Consider the following 12951-nt stretch of genomic DNA (forward strand, 5'->3'; position numbering starts at 1 on the left):
TAAATAAATAAATAAATGATGTTACATTCACTGTACCCTGACCATAACATATATACAGGTAACAATGCATGTGATGGAGTGTGGCACAGTGGGTAAGGAACTGCGCTTGTAACCGAAAGGTCGCAGGTTCGAATCCCGGGTAAGGACACTGCCGTTGTACCCTTGAGCAAGGTACTTAACCTGCATTGCTTCAGTATATATCCAGCTGTATAAATGGATACAATGTAAAGTGCTATGTAAAAAGTTGTGTAAGTCGCTCTGGATAAGAGCGTCTGCTAAATGCCTGTAATGTAATGTAATGTAATGTAATGATGGAACACACACCTTATTGAGGGACTATGATCTTCAATTGAATATGACAGATGAGTATATGATGGCACCTCTTTGTATTTATATTTAGAATGAATGGCTCTTCATTTGAACATATGACCCAACTTAACAAGGTTTAAAAATGTTCCTAATGCACAGGAATCTCACAGTGAAACGTATCACATGGCAGCAATGCAAACTAATGGAGAAGGACAAAGCTGGAATGAGTTTGGATTCAGGCATAATGATATGCGTCTGAGTGAAGCAAAAATTCAATTTCCATCTAGCTTAAAAATACTAATCAGTGCTAGTATCCAGATTCCACAGCAGTAACAAAGGCACAAATCGAACCAATGTTCATCTTTAACCTTGACTTAAAACTGAAAGCAACTATTAACTTTTTTTTTATTTATCAACATTGCTTGGCGAGATTTTTTAATCACACTTTGTGAACTCCCTAAACACTTCAAAGTTAAGGACTAATGTTGATTGAATACAGGCCATTGGACTTTAATTCAATCCATATGGTGTAAGCATTAAAGAGAAACAAGCTGCCCAAACACACACGGGGAGAGGCCGACGGGCTACCCCCTGGAGGTGGAACGACCTTTCACAATCAGCCAGGCAAACACATTCCCTCGCTGTTCTCTGCGAAAAGGTTCTCTAAAAGCGCACGTTTTCAGACAATACCTCAATATTTATTAATTAATTAATTTATTAATAATAATAATAATAATAATAATAATAATAATAATAAACCCTTTTCAACCTTTATTTTGAAGGTCTTCAGGCACAAACTCTAGTAGCATTTGCTTACCATGCAGGTTTTTGTTTTAGCCCAACACTGTGACACTGATTTAACTGATTCACTAATTGTGGTCTTCAATCAAGATCTTGGTAAGTAGAATCAGGTGCCTCGGTGCTGGGCTGAAACAAAGCCTACACCCGCACTGGCCCTTTTCCGGTTAGATTAGACACTCCTGGCTTACAGCGTCATACAACCGAGTCGGAGACCAGATCGTCTCAATTACGGACAATATTGAACTTTAGGCTTTCATAAATTGTTTTGCATCATGGTGAAGTCATTCCTGTCAAATAAAACACATTCCAAGTAAACTGCAATGCCCAGACCTCAAATTTGTGGTTCAAGAGGACAAGATGAACTGCTGACAAAGCTAGCATCACATATGACCTTACATTTTGTAAGAACAGAAAGCTTTATAGGGTCATATGTTTATCAATATAATACAAAAGCATAGCCAACAGATATCTGTTCTATAGAACTGATGACAAATCTAATTTAATGCTGGATATGGAAATAAGAATGTTTAACTAAAATGACTAATTGAGAATTTTAATATTTTCAGCAGAAAAATCTGAAATTCAGTGGGAATCAGTGTCCCAAAAACGGTCCCCCTAAGGCTTATTGTCCCCATGTACCCCTAATCAGATACTTATCTGTGCACTCTTTCACTCTCATCCATTAAAAAATCTCATCAATATATACCCGATTACCTTTGATTGTAGGTTAAAGACCTACTGTAAGACGCATGTTGATTTTCTGAGTACTAAACAGGTTAATGGGTAAATTTCCATTATCAAATGAGTCATTTTCTCATAAAAGGGACATTAAAAGCAGCAGTAAGGCGTTACTGCCGTAAGAGTTAAAGGAAAATTAAATATGAATGGAGGGAAGTAATTGTACAACCTTTTGCTCTTAAATGTGTTATAATGAATAGCTGTTAGAACAAGTGGGCTGGAAAAGGACATTATGTGGACATAGAGTTTCACACAACCAGCTCACCTCATGTAATAATGTCTCAACCTTTGTTAATAAAATATGTTTACTACTTATGCAGTAAGGCAGGTGCTGAACTCAAAATAAATGACATCACATATTGCATAATAATGTGCTCACAGCTCTGCATTTCTTTGAAGGGATTCTTGTGGTTAGTGTGTGAGCCAGGAATGGATATATATACACTACATAGCCAAAAGTGTGTGGACACCTGACATCCAACATCTCATCCAAAATAATGGGTATTAATATGGAGTTGGTCCACCCTTTGCTGCTAACACCACCTCCACTCTTCGAGAGAAGGCTTTATACAAGAAGTTGCAGCACTGCTGGTTTTTTCAGCCAGAAGAGCATTAGTGAGTTTGGGCACCGATTGGGCGATTAGGCCTGACTCGCAGGTGGCTTTCCAATTGATCCCAAAGGTGTTGGAAGGGGTTGAGGTCAGGGCTCTGTGCAGGCCAGTCAGGTTCTTCCACACTGTTCGCAACAAAACCATTTATATAAAGACTAAGGACCTAGCCGTTTGCCCGAAGGCACTGTCATACAGGAGCAGGAAAGGGCATTCCCCAAACTGTTAGGGAAGCACAGAATCATCTAGAATGTATACACACACACACACACACACATACTTAAAGTCATACACATATTGACATTATCATTTTATAAAGATCATTTTGTCCTGTCAACATCAGGACAAAAGGACATGTTCAGCATTTTTTTTCTTTGATTACCGCATTTAAATTCATGAACGTTCAATGAGACCATCTGACTAGTCAGAAAAAAAAATATTACATTTCTCTGATTTTAAACCCGCGGCTAAAAAGGGTCAAATTTATATTACACAGTTCAGCATGGGAGGTGCTGATCTATGATCTGCTTTCTATTAAACGGTGACATGGTTTCATAGACCGCACTGTTCCGCTTGTTTCCACGGTGACCTCACAGCAGTCACAAATTAGTGAACCATGTCCGTACCCCAGAGGGGATATTAAGACTTTTATTCCATTACGGCCCAGAGTTTTACTCCGACACCTGGCCGATGGCTGGCCCCGACAGACCGCGCTGCTGCTTCTAAAAGCACCCACAGAACGGCTGTATTTTCCAGGACAGTCTCATTGCTTTTGAAGGGGCTCGGGGGCGTTGGAGAGGGACAAAGGAGGTTTAATTTGCCGCATAGACAAAACAAAGCAAACTGCCTTATCATCCTGTGAGGGTAACTCCGGTGTCAAGAGAGCATAACGCAATTTTACAGAACCTGATTCAGGACTGTTTCATTGTGCAGGAAATAGCACGAGTAAAACAACACTCACTTCTCACATCCCGAGGTAATACTCACGATATCTGTATCTGATACAGGAGTGAATGTACTACAAATTGAATGTTTATCATTTTTAAAAATTATATTTTCCACCATAGACAGCTGTATAAATGAATACATAACCTGCTGGGCTCCTGTCTGTTGGCTTTCACCATTAAACTGCACAAAATCAGCATGTTGATCAGGGTCACCCTGCTCAAGACAGAATTTGGCTCCCAATGCAGTCTATTGGCTCACCACAGTCGACCAGTGTCCAGGTTCCCTTGACCTGTGGCTGATTGCACATTTACAGTGAGACTGTCGGATTTATTTGCGGTCAGTGCACGCAGCAGTGATTGATGTGAACTGTATAATTAGCTTTTTTGGTGTCAGAGGCAGCTGTAAATTTGTCTTTGGAAAATGTTAATTATAATTACCATGCATTATTTATTGCAGTTTTTCCAGAAATTCATTCAGCAAAATTTCACACACAGTGAAATATTCTGTGTCAATTCAGCTCTTGCACAGTTTATGTTGGATCCAAGAGGGACCACATGTACTCTAGTAAAATGTAGCCCACTGTGTGATGTAACTATTTAAGCAACCTTCACTGTTGTCGTTGACTTATTGTCACCTATCACTTAGTGTGATGTATCGGTGTCCAATTTGATGCATTATTATTATGTGTTGTATGTATTATACAGTACATCTGCAACAACCATGTTGTTTTACACAACTTACTCTTACTGACCCAAGTGGGATAAATTATTCTATTGAACTGAAGTTACTGAACTGAACTGAATTTATGAGAGTTGATTTAACGTGATAGATAATGCTGTGTAAGGAATGCCGGGGCAATCTCCTGAACAAACCAAATGAAACATCACTGTGCTCTACATCACAGTGCTATTCACTCAGCAGCACCATAACTGAAAGAATTCTAACACCACTTTGCACTCACTACTGCTAACATGCACATTTAAAAATGGATGAGATGATGAACAATATTTACAGACATTCAAACTTCCATCTAGGCTGGTGAGCGCTGATTTAATAATGAATACATTTGTGCTCTTGTGCCTGTAAATGTCGTGTGAGGTATGTTGTACAACCTTGAGATATACATCTATGGTCTATTGAAGCATGATTGTACCATCATTTTACATTCCTAATAAAAAGACGCCATTTTTTTTTCTCAACTAATATGTGTTCCTTGAGTACAGCATGGAGCCAAATCAGGCCATGGCAGGTAAACTCAGTCCCAGAGTAACAGAACAGAAGCCTCTGCTTGTATAATAATTTACATAAAAATGTAAAAATAACAAATTGTATAGTGTTTTGGTGTCTGTTCCATCCCACATTTATAATTCATTTCCAAATCAGCTTTGTGCATGGGTTCATGTCCACGTATGCTAGTAACAAAATATCTTGCTGGCAGGTGTAAATTAAACCATTTAAATGAACTGCATGAGTTGTAACAAATGAAAAGAAAAGTGCTGTCTGCACAGTGCAAAACTAGCTCCTGCAAATAGGTCTAGCAGAAATAATGACTTATTCAATTCAAATGCAAATGGAGCTGAAGTGAATTAGTAAAAAAGAGAAATAAATGCAAAGAGAGTTATACTGACAAAGTCTAAATACAAACATCGAATACAAACCTTTGTGTCGAATACAACCTTTTTAGCTCTTGCACATTTAAACTTTAGACTTTATTTGTGACGAACACAAACAGACCTGACCTTGTCTTGGTGATGTTTTGTGTAAAGGTGCCAAGTGGTTTCACTGACATGAAATGACTCCCCAGATTAATCCAGGAAGGTTTGCTTTGGTTTGATTGAATTAAACTGACTGGGTGCACTTGACTGAATCCCACACAGTGTGTAATTAAGCTAAAACCGTCTCCTCCTCCATAGTGCATGCTGCCAGCTGTCGCCGCTTCCCAGAGCAGCTCATACGCGGACAGGCTGCAGGTGCCCGGTCAACCAGAGGGGGTGCTGTTGTGCCACGAGACGAGGTCAGCGCAAAGAGGGAAGAGGACAATCTCGTCGAATAACCCCTGCCCTCCCCTCCCCTCCATGCATGGCAGACAGGTGTGCATTGCCTCGAAGGGCTGCCGGTCACATTCCACGATGACGTGAGCGCGTTCGGACAACAAGCGTGTCGCTAAATGAAAACTGTGACCCTTTTCGAGCGCAGGCAGTGAGCCAGGTGGCGTACGTAGCCTGCAGTGGCGGCGGAGAGAGGGGGGACGACGTACCGTACGGCACTGTCCATGCGGGACACGGTAAGGTAGGCCGCCAGGTTCGCCGTGTAGGAGGAGCAGACGATCAGCGTGAAGAGCCACCAGCTGCCCATCACTATCCGCAGAGCCATGGAGCTCACCACCGAATCCCCACCTGCAAAGGGTCAGTACAAACGCGTGAGCGCCCCCTGTCTGTAGACACCAGACATTAAAAACTGCTCTTTCAGAGAGGCACAACCACAGCATCATCATTTTTTTTTTCGTTTTCAAAAATAAATACTCTCCCAGGTTTTAACATTAACACAGTTGTGACACAGTCATGATTCCTGTTAGGGTCAGGAAAATCATATTATTCTATTAAGGCATACTGTGATATAAGAGATATGTCATCAGGTTTAAAGAATAACTACATGACGACATTTCTGTTTGCAAGAAAAAAAACAAAAACAGAGAGATACACATGCAGCGATACACTGTCTCATGCAATGTTTTCCTTTTTTGGTATGTCGCTCTCTCTTACTCAATAAGGCCTTGCCCATATCCCCTTTCTCTCTCTGTCTCCCTCTCACTCATTCACTCATTCACTCCTGCACGCACACACATACACACACACACAAGATAATGCTGCAGAAATAAACACAGAGAGGTGTCTGTTCTCCCCCCCCCTTTCCCCATACTTGAGAGTGAACACCTGCAATCTGCGGCCTGAGGAAGAAAGAGACGGAGAGCCAGCGCTTCGGCACATTATAATCACTCAGGTCTCAGCCTTAAAGGGCCGGCGGGCGCAGAGCCAGGCTTTTACCGCCCCAGCTGGGCCCGTGCAGGGGCTGCTGAAGCAGGGACGCGGCCCACTCTGCTGTTCTTGGACAGGCACCAAGCCCCATTCAAAGGCACCTCCGCCACGCACAAACGGCCTTTAAAGCCAATCAAAGTTAATCAGCTCCTAATACAATTACTTTGGCAAAAGGTATGTAACAGTTGGGGGGGAAAACACCAGGGCGGACACAGCTTTTGTTTCATACGTTCTACGCTACACCATAGATACGAAGGAAAAGAAATGTACAGCCCGACTATTAAAAATATACACGACAATTTATTTTCATGATAATTGCTGCTCGTTCAGAGCAATTATGACATCTGTAGCAGGCATTTTAAATTATATCTTGAGGCTGAATGCTTTGATGAAAAATTGCCCCTATTTTTACCTCCCTTTAACGAAATAAAAATGCAGTTTTCTTTGAATGTCCTTGTGGCCTGGATCCACTGCTGCTGTCTGTCCTTTAATAAAAAGGCAAAATACTGACGCACTATTTCTCATCAATTCCAGGGACCAACAAACTGTTTCTCTCTCCTCATTTCTTTTTTTGTGCAACATTATTTTCAACAGACAGTGACATGAATAAAAAATGAAGGAGAAAACTAAAAAAGTTTTTTTTTTTTAAAGTTCTGTCCCACTTAATGTGGGATTTATTTATTTATTTATTATGAACAGTCCTTGCCCATTTTTATTTCCATAAATAAAAGCATACACTGAAAAATACACTTCTTGGCCAAAATAATACGTATGTCTTTGTCATACACATATATGCTAGATGTAGGAGCAGGGATTTGCTTCCATTCAGGCAGAAGAGCATTAGTGAGGCCAGGCACTAATTAGGCGATTAGGTCTGGCTTGCAATTGGCTTTCCATTTCATCCAAAAGGTGCTGGATGAGGTTGAGGTCAGGGCCAGTCAAGTTCTTCCACACTGTTCTCTTAAGAGAAAACTTAAGACAACTACCCCCCCAAAACAACCAGGAACTGAAGATGGTGTCACTACAGCACAGATCTGTATCTCACCTTGCTGCATGAAGGCCCCGTAGACGATCCAGATGGCGCTGTGCAGGGAGGTGGAGATGGAGGACGGGTGCTGGTGGGGGCCGGGGGGGTTCTGGCCGCGCAGAGCCTGCATTCGCTTCAGCACGAAGATCATGACCCCCACCACGGGGATGGCGGCCGCAATGCAGGCCCACACCGCCAGGTCGAAGGGCGCGAACAGCGAGAAGATGTTGATCTTCTCCTCCGGCTTGTGCAGCAGGATGCCCACGGAGTAGTCCATGTAGCGCTTGCTGAAGTCCACCACGCTCTCCCTCTCCGGCGTGATGGTGATGGCAGACACGGCTAGGTCTGCCCTCTGCAGAGGCCAAGGCGCGAGAGAAAAATCAAACAAAGTAAAGAAGTACAACAAATAAAAATGCACCCTGTCAAAAGTGTGCATGCTGCTTCTCAACCAACCAACATTCCGTGGGGTTCCATTTAAAACAGGAATCCATCAATGCATATCAATAGCTGGCTACATCCTCGAACTCAATTGCTTAATGACCGTGGTTAAAATGCTTCTGTGACCGTGTTCTGCAGTTAATGCAGAGAGCAGCCATCAGTAAGCTGGGATCCCGCTGGGGGTCCCGCCAGCTTCAGCAGCTGAGCGGACACAAAGCCTTGCCTTGCTGATGAGCTCCCCGATCATGCCGTTCCAGGAGCCGTTGGGCAGCTGAATGCCGTACTTGTTGTCTGGAACCTGGTAGATCTCATACTTGAACCCCAGAACCTTTGCCAGCGCGTCGAGGACATCGATTGAGAAGCCCTTGTAGCGCTTGGGTTGTCCAAGAATGTTCTCTGCAACCATGACGAATGGTTCCTCCTAGAAGATTAACACATATATTTTCATTAGCAGTCTTTTATTATTGAGGTGACTCACTGATTCTTGGTGTGATAAGCACTCCTGTCCCCTGTGAGTGAAAGTTGTTCTCCTGCCACATCATTTTTTAAATAACGCAAGCATGTTTATAAACACATGCATGAAGGTCAAGGTAAAACAAAACCAGCAGCTGAACAGAAGACAATTAAATATTATCGATGCAAACAAGACATAAATACCCGTTATAAATTCTACCCACATGCTGCATCCTCTTGGTTTGTGTTTTTTTTCCCTCTCAAATAGTAATGTGGATCGGTTTAGGATGCTGCTGAAAACAGCAAATAATTTACAGCAGGTGCATCGAATGAAAAAGCAGGCATTCGTGAGACTGACTGGCATTGAACCGCTCATGTTAAATGAGGCTTAATGAGCTTAAGAGAGCTGCACTCACAAAGCGAGACAGCCACTGCTATGGAGCATCTAGCAGCAATCATTTCATAAACAGAAAGGTTATTTTAACAATCAGTCATCAAAAGAACAAAAAACGTCTTTACAAGACAAGTTCATTATTATTATTTTTTTTACAAAGCTCGAGAAAACAAAAGATGCACAAAAGCAAACTCCAAATAAATGAAGGGAAGAAAAAGTGATTTAAAATGCAGGGGAGGGAGAGGCTATAACACCCTCCTGCCCGTAAGGGCTGGACACCGAGCTAAGGGCCATCTGTCTGAATTAAAGGCCAGCAAAAGCCCATGTGCATGGAGACATACTGTCACTGTCACAGGGGTCACCACCCGCCCTTAACACCGACCATTATCTGAGGCATTTCCAAAAACAAGCTCAGCCCCAGGGTCAGTGCCAATACCTATTCTCCCTAGTTAATTCAGGAAATGAATCAGATTCAGTTCCTGAACTGAAAAGTGGGCACAGTGCTCTGTGAGGACTTCTCAGTTAATTGAATTTCAATCCATCTCATGAATTGAAATGGTTGAGTTGACCCTGACCCTGGCTCCCTCCCTTTATATTTCATTTGCATAGATCCCAGCACACCCCTCTTTCCAAAGTTTGGTCAAAGGTTAAAGGGCATAAGCAGTTTGGCTAGGTATAGGAACATTAGAATCCATGCATTTAAGCTCTACTTGTCATGTGAAAGAAACAGTAGAGCTTAAGCAAGTTCAAGTGTAAAAAAAAGAAAATAAAATACATTGCAGAAATATTCTATGAAGAGGAAAAGGTAATTCTGGCCATCAGTGCTGATCACATCACTTAAATAATAATAATAATAATAATAATAATACAAATTGAATGATTACAAACTCTTTTAGACAAGACAGAGGCCTGAACTCAATCAACTTTGACATAAAATTAAGGAAACATGACTTGAACACAAACAGAGTTTGGTGAGTTAATTTTGGTAATTGATAAACTCGTAAAATTCGGAAGCAAAACACAATTCTTTCAAAATGCATTTAATTGTAAGGACAAATGTTGATTGAATCTGTGCCAGAGGACTTGGCTCTGTGTAAACGCAACCCGCTCTAAAGTTAAAGTCCTGATTCAGGACCACTCCTGATTGTTTGAAGAGTCCCAAGTTTAAGTTTTTTCCACAACTGACAAAGCTAATGTTGACGAAGCGCTTCGTAACGATCCTGTTGACCTGTAGCTGAGGCGTGTGTGGGAGGCGATGAGACATCAATCTGGTATTACAGGTCTGATTGTACCGAGAGAAATCATAATGCCTCTTTATGGGAAAGAGTCATGGCAGCGGTGGACATGCAGCACCTCCAGCCAGACAGGTCCTAATGCGAAGACTGAACGGCATGGCCTGAAATGAGTGCATCTCGAGGGAGAGAATATCTGACTGACCCTCACCTCTCAATTTAACACAAGAAGGAAGTAAAGTTCATTGAGAAATGCATGCATCTCGGTCTGGATAATGTGGTGGTAATAATACGATAATGTTAGTACTGCAAACACAGTGCATGAAAACACAGTGGGAGGCAGGACTAGGGCAGTGGTTCAGTAAACACCTGTCCTTGCCTTTCGATTTACACAAAAAAGAGAGTGGTACTGCATCCATATCTCAGATTTAGCGGTGTTCCTACATGTTTATTGGCTGTAATCTGATTGCTTGATGGATATGGCTCTGTCCTGTTTGTGAATGGCGTACACAGCGTGAGTAATGCAAGCGCTGACTGCATGTGATACCCCATTATGTGAGGCGGCGTGTCTGCAGTCGCTGCTCTGTGTGTCTGCACGTTTGCCTGGCGCCCCAGGGCTCCCCCCTACCAGTAAAGTCACCACCCTGATGGTGACTCCCTGCATCCCGTTCTCTATTCGGCTCTCCTGCAGGCTCCCATTCAGGCCTCTACTGGAGTCCCATGTGGCCAGCTGAGAATGAGAGAGAGAGAGAGGAAGAGAGGAAGAGAGAGAGAGAGAGAGAGAGAGGGGGGGGGAGACAGAGAGAAACCTGTTAGCATTACAAAGCTGTTCATACCTTGCTTCTTTCAAGGATGGAATAAAAGCATGTATATATGAATGGCATTTAAATCATTAACAGTATCAACAATCAATTATTAATTTGGTGACTTCAAAGGGTTCCTGTGAGTACTAATCTTTTGTGACGTGAAACGTGCAAATAACACATTTGATGTTCATGCTTTTTGAGAAGTTGGTCTCTAATGTGCGGATAGATGCACTGGTCACCATGGTAACAAGGAAAGGATGAGCTCCTTGGCTTTGAGTAGACTGCAACATGTTGCAGTAATAAGTGCTCCCAAACCACACTAGCAATCTCTCATTCTGTTCCCCTCTCTGAATTATTTTTTTCCTCGTCAATTTGTGATGACGTCTTCACAGGTACAGCAAGTCCTGTTTCTGAAATCTCCATACATTTTCTAAAGAACAGACATTACTATGCATGTTCTCCTTAAGTTGAATTGGAAGCTAGCCAGAGTTTAGTTTCACCCTGCAATTCTGCAAAAGCACTGCCCTGGAGAGCTGCAGTACTTCTGCTTAACCAGAGGTGTCAGTCTTGTGCAGTGATAAACTGCTTAATTTTCACATCCTTGCTTCCTTTCCTTGCCTCCTTTCTTAGTATTGAAGGCCAAACGGGTAAAAAAAAAAAAGTAAAACTGACGTCTGGAATAAGCGGTTGGAACGCATAGTCACCACTGGCACAGTCAGGTTTTAGTTTCATTTGAATGCCACACAGGTCCCAATCTTGGTCCTAGTGTACATCCAGAGTAAACAGGATTGGAAGGGAACTTATCAAGACCTTCCAGATTTTCCTCTCATTTTCTACCTCAGGAGTTTTCCTTGCCTCTCTTGCCCTTGGTTTGCAATTTTGGAGCTTCTAAGCCAGAGTATGCTGTGAAGCGTATTGTGACAAATGTTTGGTAAAATGCCCTGTAGAAACACAGTTTTAATTTGGCTTGCATGCCTCAGAAATCCCAGACCTGAATAATGCTTCTTTTAAAGCGAGTGACAAGCAACCATTATCCCGCAATCGGCTCACTGAAATACACTGCAGAGCTGAACACAGGTCCACTGACATGATTAGAGGCAGCCATATTGGCTGGACATTGGGGATCCCCTGTGTGTCTGTAAGCCATGAATCTGCCAGTCACAGTGGAACAGCTCAGTCATTTCACTCGTGCATTCTACAGAAACTGAAAGATACAGTGAATCTGCATAGAAATATAAAGCAATTCATGATATGTGATATAAACATGATAAAAAATGTCATTTAGATCTGTACCATCATGACTTCTGACTTAACTACCAAGGACGATGAGGACCTGCCAAGATTATAATTGTGACAAACAACAATTCTCTTGCAGTCAAAAGCTGTTTGGTTTTAAAAAAAACAAAACATTAATCATCGCAATGAAACAAAAAGTCATTTATCATATCATTTTTATGATTTGACATGTAGATTAGGGCGTGCATAACAACTGCTGCATTAGCCGACAGTTTGTCCCTGAATTTGTCTTATACAACAGGATTGCAGCTAAAATGAAATGATATAGTCCATTACTTCATGTCTGGAGCTAATCTTATCCTAAGGTGTAGAATCTCTATACATGTTTCACAATTCACAATACAAGCCGTGCAGTGTAACTGGGATGCTGGGTGTTTTATTTGCACCTAAACATATCAGCAAAGGGATATTTACTCTTTCTGCTTTTTCTGAATTAAAATGACTCGAAAGTTACATTACAGCATGTCTGACTTTGTCATTTACTGTCTGTTCAATACATTATGCAAGGTTCTCTGCCGAAAACTAATTTCTGTCATATCGCAACCCCCAAGAGTAAAATTCAACAGCAGTACTGAAGCACAAATGATAATGAATATCACTAAGGTAATAGGATTCAAATGAGTTCTTTTTCTTTTCTTTTTTGTAAGAATGATTAAATGCACATAAGGTCCTCAATATGAATTGGCAATGTGAACTTCATTTTAAAATGTATTTAGAATGATTTTCCTTTGATTAATTTCAGGTTATTCACAATGAGATTATGTTAAATCAAAGATAATTGCAATGCCATTACTACTTAGAAAGTTTTCAGTTATTAGCGAAAAACACACATAAAGAGGGAGAAAAACAGCTCTGTTCTATTTAAT

At 41.6% G+C, this 12951-nt stretch overlaps 1 protein-coding gene across 4 annotated transcripts in view; it reads right to left on the reverse strand.

Annotated features, from left to right (window-relative positions):
• Positions 1 to 12951, reverse strand: part of grid1a (glutamate receptor, ionotropic, delta 1a) — a 301759-nt gene that overhangs the window by 13297 nt on the left and 275511 nt on the right. For all 4 annotated transcript variants that reach the window (XM_064317444.1, XM_064317441.1, XM_064317442.1 and 1 more), the window contains 4 exons: positions 10612 to 10713; positions 8128 to 8325; positions 7485 to 7818; positions 5662 to 5800 (listed from right to left, as the gene is read on the reverse strand). In XM_064317444.1, coding sequence (XP_064173514.1) covers positions 5662 to 5800; positions 7485 to 7818; positions 8128 to 8325; positions 10612 to 10713 — 773 coding nt within the window. The remainder of the gene's footprint in view (positions 1 to 5661; positions 5801 to 7484; positions 7819 to 8127; positions 8326 to 10611; positions 10714 to 12951) is intronic.

Source organism: Anguilla rostrata, chromosome 18 (genome assembly GCF_018555375.3).
Source record: "Anguilla rostrata isolate EN2019 chromosome 18, ASM1855537v3, whole genome shotgun sequence".
In the NCBI taxonomy this organism is placed as follows: Eukaryota; Metazoa; Chordata; class Actinopteri; order Anguilliformes; family Anguillidae; genus Anguilla; species Anguilla rostrata.